Source organism: Ictidomys tridecemlineatus, chromosome 2, assembly GCF_052094955.1.
Source record: "Ictidomys tridecemlineatus isolate mIctTri1 chromosome 2, mIctTri1.hap1, whole genome shotgun sequence".
Lineage (NCBI taxonomy): Eukaryota > Metazoa > Chordata > Mammalia > Rodentia > Sciuridae > Ictidomys > Ictidomys tridecemlineatus.
The window spans coordinates 89,976,008-89,988,594 of NC_135478.1; the positions used below are offsets into that span (position 1 = coordinate 89,976,008).

At 40.1% G+C, this 12,587-nt stretch overlaps 2 protein-coding genes across 2 annotated transcripts in view; one reads left to right on the forward strand and one right to left on the reverse strand.

The window, feature by feature from the left end:
- Nucleotides 1–12,587, forward strand: part of Tmem116 (transmembrane protein 116) — an 85,996-nt gene that overhangs the window by 52,785 nt on the left and 20,624 nt on the right. The gene's annotated exons all lie outside the window — the stretch shown is intronic.
- Nucleotides 539–3,927, reverse strand: LOC101955893 (disintegrin and metalloproteinase domain-containing protein 1b). The gene has a single exon (XM_078039120.1). The coding sequence runs from the start codon at nt 3,165–3,167 to the stop codon at nt 630–632; it is 2,538 nt and encodes an 845-aa protein (XP_077895246.1). The 5' UTR covers nt 3,168–3,927; the 3' UTR covers nt 539–629.

The window sequence follows — 12,587 nt, forward strand, 5'->3', positions numbered from 1 at the left end:
GGACCACTAGAATCTTCTTTCTCATCAGATACAGTCCCTCCCACAGAGCCACAGAACAAAGTGGATTCAATAACTGCTCTTCATGTTAGACATGAAGACAAGTCTAACAAATACAATATTTATTTTGGGGTTTAAAAACTACTTGCTTGATGAATGTACAAATTAGGCAGATTAGAACAGTTCAAGCACACGTGACCAAATGTCCTTGTATAATAGATAGTTATTGCTTGAAATGAAAATCTCAGTGATAGAAATAAATTCAGGAACATACTGTACCATATGTCAAACAACTTACATGAAAGAGAGCATGTTGTGAAAAACAGTTTCTGGCAACTGAAAAAACCTGACCCAAAGAGACAAGGACATTGATGTCCAAAGGTACATGTGGTAAGTTCAAACAAAATGTGTAAAAGCAAGAAGTACTAAAATATTTAATATATTGAGTAAACATTTATTAAAAGGAATAATAAAAATGGAAGAATCTGTACTCCCACATTAGTGTAGTTTTAGACTGTAGAGTTGCAGTCAGAGCCACTGAAGCTATCAGTTCTCGCTTAACTTTTGCTTTACTGAGCCTCTCATTCCCATTCAGTTTTTGAGGAGTTTGTATATTTAGGGTCATCTTCCTACTACTCTGGTGGCGGTTCTGGTGGTGGTTCTTCCCCTCCTTCTGGTGGGGCCTCTCCTTCTGGGGCTGGCTCTGCTGGGGCTTCTCCTTCTGGTGGGGCCTCTCCTTCTGGTGGGGGCCCTTCTGCAGGAGGTGCTTCTGCAGCTGGTGCAGGTTCTGCTTCAGGTGGTGGGGGTGCAGGTTTTGCTTTTGAGCTTTTAGACATTAAGAAGCAGCAAACCAATATAACCACTAGAATTATTAAAATTAATATAATAAAGGCTAATAGTGTGACGTCTAGACCTCCTTCATCGTTTCGGCTACCGGTTTGATTCTGACCACCACCACCACCACCACCACCACCACCACCACCATCACCTTCACCTGGTTGATTCTCCCCTTCTGATGCACCAACAGGGCCACTGTCCACACTTCCCCCATTTCCCCCTTCCTTTACACAGTCAGGGGGTTCAAAGCCAAAATCACAATGACAGTTCCCTAAATCATTGCAGACTCCTTTTGAATTACAATTTTCATCTGGCTTACAATCAAATGTGGACTCAGTGGCATCTGTACAAACAGTTCCTTGGCAGTCTTTCTTTTCAGCACAGTACGTGTTATTTCTCACATCCCCATCATCAACAGTATCGGTCCCCTTGTAGGCATTCATGCTCCAGCACCAGTCGTCTCCATTAGGCACCTGGATCAATGTATAGTCTTCTTTAATTTCTGGTAAAGCACTAACACCAGTACAGATAATTTTGCCACAATACATATTTTCTTCTGAACACTTAACATAGTTGTTATTCTCATCAGTAGGACGGCCACAGTTTCCAAACCGGTCCCCTCTGCTATTTATTGATTTGTAACAGTCCGCTGGGGCCGACACTGAGTCAGACCCAAAAATATCTGAGCACTGAACACTAGGGTCCATGCATATACCACTAAGGCAAAGGTACGTTTGGCGACATACTGTACCATCTTGCTTATACCTGTCTCCAGGGCACAGTGCAGAACTACCATTACAGTATTCTGGGAGGTCACATGCTCCTACTACAGAACGGCAAGTGCGTCCAGCAGTTTGGAATTTACATCCACTACAACAGGCTTCATTACTACACTCAGCCCCCTCCTTCAGTTTGCATTCCTCCGTACAGCACTCGTTCTTTTCACATTGGTCACCACAGTCACACTGCTCCGCCTCTTCAATCACACCATTACCACAACTAGCAGCCTCCCTCTTGCGGCTTCTGTGCCGTGGCTTGTTAAAGAGGCAGGCCCCTTTGTGTTCATGAAGGAAATGGTAGAAGTCGTCAGAGCTACAGTTGCTGAAGCCACTTTCTCTGGTGATGTTTTCATGCATGAGGCAAAAGTGCTTATCTTTACAAATGCAGGCCTCATGGTCGTGCTGAATACCCAGGTTGTGCCCGAGCTCGTGGACCATGAGCGCTGCGAACAGGAGGATGTCTTCGTGATGGAAGGATTCCACGGCCGCCGCAAAACTACCTGAACAGGCACCATTGAGAAATGCCTGGCCCATGTTCTCTCCAGGATGATGCCCAACGATCATGTGGGCAACATCGTGCCTCACACGGTGCGAGAGCTTCTCTTGTCTCCAGCTGTTGAAATTCCTGAGTGTAACTTGCAGGTCCACTGGGACCTCTATGAGGTCCCCCTCGGTCCAGATCTCCATTCCAGCCAGCACCACCTCTGTGTTTATTCCCCTGGTGAAGACATTGGCCAGAGCAATGATGTCCACTACTCTCTGGACTGTCTCATTGATGTTACTGCCCCACATCTGGAACCGCTGGTTGTTGACAACGACAAACATCTCCACGTACTTGGTGCGTGACCACAAGTAGGACAGTGCCTGTAGTGGAAGAGGATTCCTGCTCCCTTGGTGCTGGCTGGTGGACACTGGTCTGTCTTGGGAAGTGACACCACAGGAGACTCGAGCTTGATGTGCCATGGTGTATAACACATGCTCAAACTGTTTGGAAGAGAGCATGGGCTTGATGCCGTAGGATGTGTCCTCCTTAATCAGGATGCCCCTGAGGCCCAAACAGGTGTTGACAGAAACAAAAGACCCTGGCGCTCCTTCTATGTAGCCCTCATAGTGGCAGTCCTGTGAGATGGAAGGCGCTTCTTGCCCCAGGATGCCATTGTGGTAACTGTAGATGGGGAAGTTACTTACAGAATAGTCTCTTTTCACTTTGAGGCGAATCACTTGCTTTTGGCCCTGCATAAACAGCATGTACGATGCCTTTCCCACTGGGTCTTCATGCCCCTCCACTGTCAGACTCTTGGGGATGACTATTTCATAAGAAGAGTAATATATAGATTCCATGTCACAGCATATGCTTGGGAGAAAAATTATCCCTAGCAGTAACATGGTCACCAACCTGACACACAAAAGTCCTGGCACTGGCCCTAGCCTCAGATGCTTCATCTGGGGAGCCCAAATATGAAGCACTCTTCTAGCCTCATGCAAAACCACGTGGGATTTCCGTGGAGACGATGGGGAAGAGTCAAAGTCTCTCATCAAGGCCAACACCGACATGGCCCCAGTGAGTCAGTTGATGCCCTGGAGCCACTGTTCATCAACGGTGGCCCTCTCTGACACAGAGACCCTCAGACGCAGGTCTGAGCATCAGATCTATGTGGGCTGCCTACACAGTGGTGACTTCCCACCTCTGAAAGGTTAGCTTTCTGGCTGGGTCTTGGCTGGTCCTTCTGATCTCTCTGATACCTTCAGACACGTTCCATTCCTGTTGATGTCCTCTTTCAGAGTGGGCTTCAGTGCTCCGTCACTAAAGTCCTTTTGACATGATGGAGGGATGTATCGTGAAGAACTGCAAACTCTACAGTGCAGGACTACCTTGAGAGAGGAAACAAAATCTCCATGCCTCCCTCCACTGGGCCACACAGAACACCCTTCCCCCACCCCTCCTGTTGTCAGTTGCTCAGCTAACTCCAAACATTCCAGAGCAGGGGGTTTGGAGATTTCTTTCTAGTGGGCACACTCCATCACCCATTTCCTCTCTTCTAAAACCTTTGCTCTGTAGCAAATGAACATCTGACCCCAGAGTAAACTTTCCCGCTTGGTGAAGCATTATAGATATATACATATCTCAGAGACCAGTCTCTTAGATCGGGCTAGTGCAGTGGCTTCCCTGTACCTGCTGTAGAGCCCAGTGGGCTGTTGACCCATGGGGAAGGGACAATAGTACTTTTTGTTTCTTGTGGCCATGGGAATTTAACATGGGGTCTTGCTTATGTGAGGCAAGCACTCACCACTGGCTGTGCTCCAGCCTAGTAGCACTGTTTCTGAACATCATCTCAATTCAGTTTCTCAAGTTGACTTCATAACACTGTCCACAAGTGTGTATGGGAGATGCCAGCTGTTAACTCCAGTTAACAGGAGTGGCCCCCTGTTAACATGATTAGCACTCCACACTGGTTGGTAGCTCCAGGATCATACCCTCTTAGAGTATCCCTGACATGTTGGTATCCTCAGATTATGTCTGTTGAAGGCTTTGTATACTGGAAGTCTTTTCTGTTTTCAGTGCTACTTCTTCTTGCGCATCCTGACCACTCTCTCCTTCCCCCAGAGTTAGAAGATTGCTCGTCCAAGAGTGGATGAACAGGAATTATTTTTTTGGATGAATAAGTGACTCCTAGATGTGGGTGCTATAGAGCCTCATCTGTTGCATGTCAATTAATTGTACTTGCTTTGTGTCTGCCTGGATGGGTAGAAAAGGCCTTCAGAAAAGCTCACATGCCACATACGGCTGGTTAATGCGCAGGTATGGTGTCCAGATTTCCCTCCTAGTACAGTTTGTTGGTCATTTCCCTCATCTAATTTCTTTTTTTTTAATATTTTGTTTAGTTGTAGATGGGCACAAAGCCTTTATTTTGTTTATTTTATTTTTATTTGTTGCTGTGGATCAAACCTGGTGCCTCAGAAGTAAGCGCTCTACCCCTAAGCCACAACCCCAGCCCTTATCCAATTTCTCATTGCCTCATGTTTCACTGAAACTCCTAGAAGTTAAAAAGCACTTCCATGTGTAGCCTCTAGAGGGATCCACTTGTACCTAAATTTTCACCTTGTTATAGTGGTCCCTTTCTAAAGGTGGTCCTTTCACTTGCATGTGGGGGTCTCCTTTTATTTCTGTTTCTCCTGGGCTTTATTTAATACTAGTTCCTCCTCTCTTTTATACCTTATACATTTTTCCATTGGCTTAACATCCTGAGGTGCTGTAATATCTTTCCTTAGTAAAAACTATTCCTTTCACAATCCAGTAGTGATCCAGATCTTGTCTTTGTTTGATAACGAATCCCTCAAAAGGTCACTTACTTGCTGTGTCCATTCTTCATCACCCAATGCATCTTTTTAACATTTTTTTAAAATATTCTTTTAGATGTTGATGGATCTTTATTTTATTCATTTTATTTATATGCAGTGCTGAGGTTCAAACCCAGTGCTGAGTATTGAACCCAGTGCCTCACACGTGAAAGGCAAGCACTTTACCACTGAGCCACAACTCTAGCCCTTAACATTCTTTTTAAAATTTTTTTTTAGTTGTTGATGACCTTTTGTAATTTGTATGTGGTGCTGAGAATCGAACCCAGTGCCGCACACATGCCAGGCAAGTGCGTTACCGCTGAGCCACAACCCCAGCTCCCCTTAACATTGTTTTTTTTTAATTTTTTTTTAGTTATTAATAGACTTTATTTATTTTCATATGGTGCTGAGAATCGAACCCAGTGCCTCATACATGCAAGGCAAACACTCTACCACTGAGCCATAACCCCAGCCCTTAACATTCTTATTATTCAACATTTTCTAAAAATTTTGTATTGCAACGTAATATTTGTACATCTTTGTAGTTACATTGTGGTAACTCAATACATGTGTACAATGCATAATCATGATAATAACCATTTCCATCTCTTCACACATTAATTGTTTCTATGTTTTGGTTTTGAAATATGTCATAGATTATTTTAAACCAGTTACCTTTCTGTGTTCTAGGAAAAAAGTGAGCCAGTTCTTTCTCTCAGTGTTCTAATGCCTATTATTTAACTTCTTCCCTCCCTTCTGTTCTTTATCCTTCCCAGTGTAGTGCCTACTATTCCATCCCATTCTGCTCTTCCATGAGTTTCACTTATTATTTCTACAAATGCATGAGAACATGTAGCACTTGTCTTTTTGTCTGGCTTATGGTACTTAGCATAGTGACCTCTAGTTCCATCCATTTGGCTGAAAATGACAGGATTTCATTTTTATGGCTGAATAATATTCCATTGTGTATATATACACCACATTTTCTGTATTCATTCTTGCTGTTTTGAATAGTGGTGCAATGAACATGGGAGTGCATGTATCTTTCTGGTATCTTCTCTGGATGTTTACCTGGTTGCAGAATTGTTGCATCATATAGTAGTTCTTTTCTTAGTTTTTAGAGGACTCTCCATGTTGTTTTCCATAATGGCTGTACTAATTTGCATTTCCACCAGCAGTCTATAAATGTCCCCCTTTTTCCACATCTTTGCCAGTGTTTGTTATGTCTTAGGTGATAGCCCTTTTAATGGATGTGAAGTGATATGTCATTTTGACTTGCATTTCCCTGATGATTAGTGAGGTTGCACATTGCTTCATATACTCCTTGGCTTTTTGTGTGTCTTTTTTTGTTTTCTTTTCTTTTCAGCTTTTTTTTTTTTCAGTACTGGGTATTGAACCCAGGAGCATGCTGCCACCAAGGCACATTCTCTACCCTTTTTGCTTTTATTTATTTATTTATTTGGCAGTATCAAACCCAGGGTTTCATGTATGCTAGGCCAGTGCTATACAACTGAGCCACATCCCCAGACCCCTTTTTATTTTGAGACAACCTTATTAAGTTTGCTAAATTGCTGAGGTTGGCCCTGAACTTGTGATCCTTCCACCTCAGCCTCCCCAGTTGCTAGGATCACAGGTGTGCGCCACAGAGCCTAACTGTGTTTTCTTTTGAGAAAAAGTGTTGTAGTTCCTTAGCCCATTTTTAAATTGGATTTTGTTGTTGCTGGGGTTTGTTTGGTGTTCAGCTTTTTTAGTTCCTTATGGATTCTAGATATTAAGTCCTTATCAGATGAATAGTTTGCACATATTTTCTCCCATTCCATAGGCTATCTCTTATCTCTGTTGATTCCTTACCTGTTCAGAAGCTTTACAAATTCCTTTTGTCCATTTTTCCTTTTGTTGTCTGTCTCATTGTCATCCAATCCAAAAGTTCATGTGTACACTGGTGGCTTGAAGTGTTTCCCCTATGTTTTCTTGTAGTGATTTCAAAGTTTCAGGATTTACATTTCAATGTTTGATCCATTTTGAGTTCATTTTTTGTGTTTGGTTAGAGGAAAGGATCTGTTGTGATTCTCCTGCATATGTATACTCAATTTCTTTCAGCACCACTTATTGAAGAAACCTTTTTTCTCTACTGTGTGTTCTTGGCACCTTTGTCAAAATCACTTGGCACAATGAACATGGATTAATTTTGGAGTTCTTCATTTTGGTCCATTGTGTCTGTTTTTTTAGGATATTACCACACTGTTTGGTTACTATAAGTTTGTAGGATATTTGGGAGTAAGATATTGTGTTGTCTGCATGTTGATTGGTTTTTGTTCAAGATTACTTAGGCCATCCTAGGTTTTTTATGGTTCCACATGAATTTAGGATTTGTTTTTCTAATTTTTGTGACAAAGGTCTCTGATATTCTCATGGGAATTGCATTGAATCTGTTGATTGCTTTCAGTAGTGTGGTTATTTTAACATTTTTTCAACACAGACTATTCATTTTTTGTGCATCTTATATAATTTCTTTCATCAATATTTTAAATTTTTGTTGTAGAGATCTTTCATTTCTTTGTTCAAATTTATTCAAATTAATTTTGTTTGCAGTTATTGTGAAGAGTTCCTTTCTTAATTTTTATTTAAGCAAGCTCATTATTAGTGTATAAAAATGCTACTGTTTCTTCTATGTTGATTTTGTATCCTAAAACTTTACTGAATTTATCCATCAATTCTAACAGCTTTTTGATGGAACATTTAGGTTTTGCTTTGTGTAAAAATATGCCGCCTGCAAACATGGATAATATAATTGTTTCCTTTCCAATTTAGATATCCTTTCTTTCTTTCTCTCTCTTGCCTAATTGCTCTTGCTAAGACTTCCAGTTCTATATAAAGAGACAGTTGAAGTGGACATCCTTCTCTTGTTCCTGATCTTAGAGGAAATGTTTTCAGCTTTCCCTCATTCAGTATAATATTGAGTATGAGTATTTCTTTTTAATATATATAGCTTTTAGTATTTTGAGGTATGTTTCTTTATTACCTAATTGGTGAGTTTTTAATCATGAAGGGATGTTGAATCTAGGCATGTGCCCTACCACTGAGCTACACCACAAGCTCTAAGATATTGAATCTTATTGATGCTCTTCTGCACCTATGAAGATGATACAGTTTGTGTCCTTCATTCTCTTGATATGTCACATCACGTTTTTTGATTTGTGTAGGTTGATCCATCCTTGCCTCTCTGGGATGAATCCCACTTGATCATGATATGTGATATTTTTGATTGCTATTGAATTCTTTGGTTAGTATTTCACTGAGGATTTTGCCTCCATATTCATCATGGATATGGGTCTGTAGTTTTCTTTGTTATCTCTGTATGTGGTTTTAGAGTCAGGGTAATATTGGCTCATTAAAAAATTTGGCAGAATTCCCTCCACTTCAGTTTTTCAGAATAGTTGAAGAAGAACTGGAAACCACCCTCCTCCTTCTCCTTTTTCCCCTCCTCTTCTTCTTCTGTGTTTGTTGTGTGCACAAACATGGGGCATCAAACACTTAGGGCCTTGCCCTAGACCTTTCTTTAAATGTTCTGTAGAATTCACTAGTAAAGCTGTCGGGTCCTGAACTTTTTTTAGATGGGAGATTTATTCATTCCTTCAATCTCATTTCTCATTATTGGTATGTTTAGATTTTGTCTTTCTTCTTGATTTAGTTTTGGTAAGTTGTATGTGTTCAGGGACTCACCTGATTCTTCTAGGTTTTCCATTTTTTTAGTACATAATTGTTCAGAGTAGTTTTTTGTGGTCCTTTGTATTTCTGTGATATTAGTTGTAAGGTCTATTTTTTCATCTCTGAATTTATTTAACTTCTCTTTTTGTTCTTGTTTAGTCTTGCTAAAGATTTGCCAATCTTTATCCTTTCGAAGAACCGATTTCTTTCTTTCATTGATCTTTTGTAATTTTTTTTTGAGATTTTGCAGGAAGCCACCCAAATGAGGGTCTTCTCTCGATATGGCAGCCAGGGAAATGTTAGGTTTAATCTTGGGAACTATTCCTAGCTCTCCCACTCAATAGATTGCCCAAAGCACATGACCTTTATCTCCACTCTACTAGGAAGATCCCTTTTAGTGGCTCTGGAGATTGGTGTAACCCATTGGGAACTGGACAATCCAACTTCAACCTTTTTTGGTGAAGAACATTCTATGGAAGGCCTTTGATGTTCCCTGATATAAATAAAGCAAGCGCAGGCTCCATTTTGCTTTTTAGTATAGAAGTTTGATCCATATAATCAGCTTGTCCATGCTGCTCCTGCTTTTTTAAATTATTTTCTGTATCCTGTGGTTTTTTTCCTCATTCTGTTTTTCTTAGCTTTTATTTTTCAGCCAGCCCATTCCACCAAGAGGAACCCATTCCCATCACCCAAGTGGGAGGCAGGCAAGAAGATTTGATTTTATTTATTTCTGCTTTGGCTATTTATTTACACCTACTGATTTTGAGTTTGGTTTGTTTATACTTTTCTAGGTCATTGATTTCATTCTTTTCTTTTTTTCCTGCAGTGTGAGGACTCAGGTCCCCACGCATGCTAGGCAAACAAGCACTCTACCACTGAGCTATATCCCCAGTCCTTGAGTAAATTCTTAGGTTGTTAATTTTAAATTTATTTTTAATGTATAAATTTATTGTTATAAAATTCCCTCTCAGAACTGCTTTTCTATATCCCACAGATTTTGATATGTTCTGTGGTCATTTCCTTTTGTTTCTAGAATTTTTTAAATTTCTCTGTTAATTTCTTCAATTACCCATTGGGCATTTAGAATCATTATTCAGTTTCCATTAGTTTGTGTTTTCCATTCTTCTTGCTGATTACTACGTATGTTCTGTTATGGTCTGAGAATGTAAATATGATTTAAACTTTTAAAAATTTATTCAGAGTTAATTTGTGACCTAACATCTTATCTGTCCTGGAGAATGTTCCATGTGCTGAAGAGAAGAAAGTGTGTTTGCTGATATTGGGTGAAATGTTCTATATATATCTGTTGTTCAGTTGGCTCTGTAAAATGGTCCAATGTGGAAGCTTCTTTGTTGATTTCCTGACTGGATGAGCTGTACATTGAAAAAAGTGGAGTATTGGAGCCTTTCTCTTTTTTTTAGATCTAATATTGTTTACTTTATGGATTTGAGCAGTCCTATGCTGGGTGCATATATATTTACAATTATCCTGTCTTTTATCACTACAAGCTGACCTTATTTGTGTCTTTTTATTGTTTTTTTTTTATTTAAGTTCAGCATATCCTTGTGAGTATAGTGATTCCTGCTCACTTTTAGTTCCCATTTATGTGGAACCTTTCATTTTCAGTCTGTGTGTACCTTCCTCCTCCCCATTTAATATGCAAGGTATTGAACTCAGGGTCTTTCAAATGCTAGGCAAGCATTCTACCACAGAGCTGTGCTACAGCCCTCTTTAAATTTTGAGAAATCGTCTTGCTAAATTGCCCAAGCTGGTTTGAAATTTTTGACCCTCCTGCCTCAGCCTCCTGAGTAGCTGCACCACCATGCGAGGCTAGTCTGTGTATCTTCACCAGTGAAGTAAGTTTCTTGTAGGCAATATATAGTTGGGACTTGTTTTTTTATTCATTTGGTTAGTCTTTGTCTCTTGATTGGTAAATGTAATTCATTTATATTCAAAGTCATTATTGATAGGTATTATTGTCTCCTGTCATTTTTATTATTATTTTCTTCCCTTTTTTCTATTTTTTGGTTCCCTTCCATTTCTCATATTGTTTATTTTTATGATTTGGTAGTTTTGATTTGATTCTCTTCGGTTTTTATTTGTGTATCTGTTCTTCCAATGAATTTTGTACATTGGTGTATTTTCATGATGTTGGTTATCATCCTTTTGTGGCTAGTGTAGGACTTCTATTAACTCTTTCCTGAGGGGCTGGTCTGCTTATCTGAGCAAGATTTTCTTTCTTCCTTTTTTTTTTGTGTATGAAGGATAATTTTGCTAGAGGGGGTACCAGGGATTGAAGTCAGGGGCACTCAACCACTGAGCCACATCCCCAGCATTTTAAAAAAATATTTTATTTAGAGACAGGGTCTCACTAAGTTGCTTAGCACCTCACTTTTCCTAAGACTGGCTTTGAACTCGTGGTCCTCCTGTGCCAGTCTCCTGAGCTGCTGAGATTATAGGTATGTGCCACGCACCAGGCTAGGTAGGATATTCTTGGTTGGCATTTTTTTTTCTTTCAGGACTTGGAACATATCAACCCATTTTTTTCTGGCCTATAAATTTCTGCTGAGAAATCTGCTTGAAGTCTAATGTACATTTCCTTCTATTTGACTTGATTCTTTTGCTCTTTTTAGAATTCTTTGTCTTGTGCTTTTTACATTTTGACTATAACATACATTGGCAAAGTTCTATTTTAGTTTAATCTAGTTGAGGTGCTTTGATCTTTTTATAACCATTTTTTAAATTTTAGTTGTGGATGAACCTTTATTTTTATTTATTTATTTTTATGTAGTGCTGAGAATTGAACCTAGTACCTCATACATGCTAGGCAATCACTCTACCACTGAGCCAGGGTCTTACAACCCCAGCAATCCCATTAATTTTTTTTATTTTTATGTGGTGCTGAGTATTTAACCCAGTGCCTCACATGTACTACGCAAGTGCTCTACCACTGAGCTACAATCCATGCCCTTTTTAAAAATATGTTTATTTTGGTTGTCGATGAACCTTTATTTTATTTATTTATATGTGGTGCTGAGAATCAAACCCAGTGCCTCTCATATGCCAGGTGAGTGCTCCATCACTGAGCCACTTTGCGCTTCTTGTATCTGGATGTGTACATCTCTTTGAAGATTTGGGATGGAGGTTTTTAGCTATTTTTTTATGAAATATGTTTTCATTGCTTTTCCCTGTTTTTTGTTTGTTTTGTGAGAGTGTTTGTATGTGTGTGTGTGTGTGTGTGTGTGTGTGTGTGTGTGTGTTACTTCCTGTAATTCCCATAATGAAAATATTTGTTTCCTTACAATGTTCCATACTCTCCTAGGAACTCCTAATTCTTTGTTTTGCTTCTTTTCTCTCTCTCTCTCTCTCTCTCTCTCTCTCTCTCCCCCTCCCTCCCCCCCTCCCTCCCTCCCTCTCTCTCCCTCCCTCCCTCCCTCTCTCTCCCCTTCTCCCCTCTCTCTCTCCCCCTCTCTCTCTCTCCTTCTCTTTCTCTTCTATTTTTTTTGATGATTTCTGCCTCTTTGGTGAATTTATCACTTATACCCTAACTTTTTATTCTGATTTCTCCGTATTATCTCTCTGTTTTCCTTTTCCATTTCACCAAGGTTTTTTTTTGTTTTGTTTTGTTTTGTTTTGTTTTGTTGTTGTTGTTGTTGTTGTTGTGGTTTGGTTTGGTTTGGTTTGGTTCCAGGGATTAAACTTGGGGGCACTCGACCACTGAGCCACATCCCTAGCCCTATTTTGTATTTTATTTAGAGACAGAGTGTCACTGAGTTGCTTAGTGTCTCACCATTGCTGAGGCTGGATTTGAACAAACAATCCTCCTGTCTCAGCTTCCTGAACCACTGGGATTACAGGCGTGGGCCACCATGCCTGGCTCACTGAGATTCTTTCTTTAAGATCATTATTTTGAATTAGTTCTTGGCA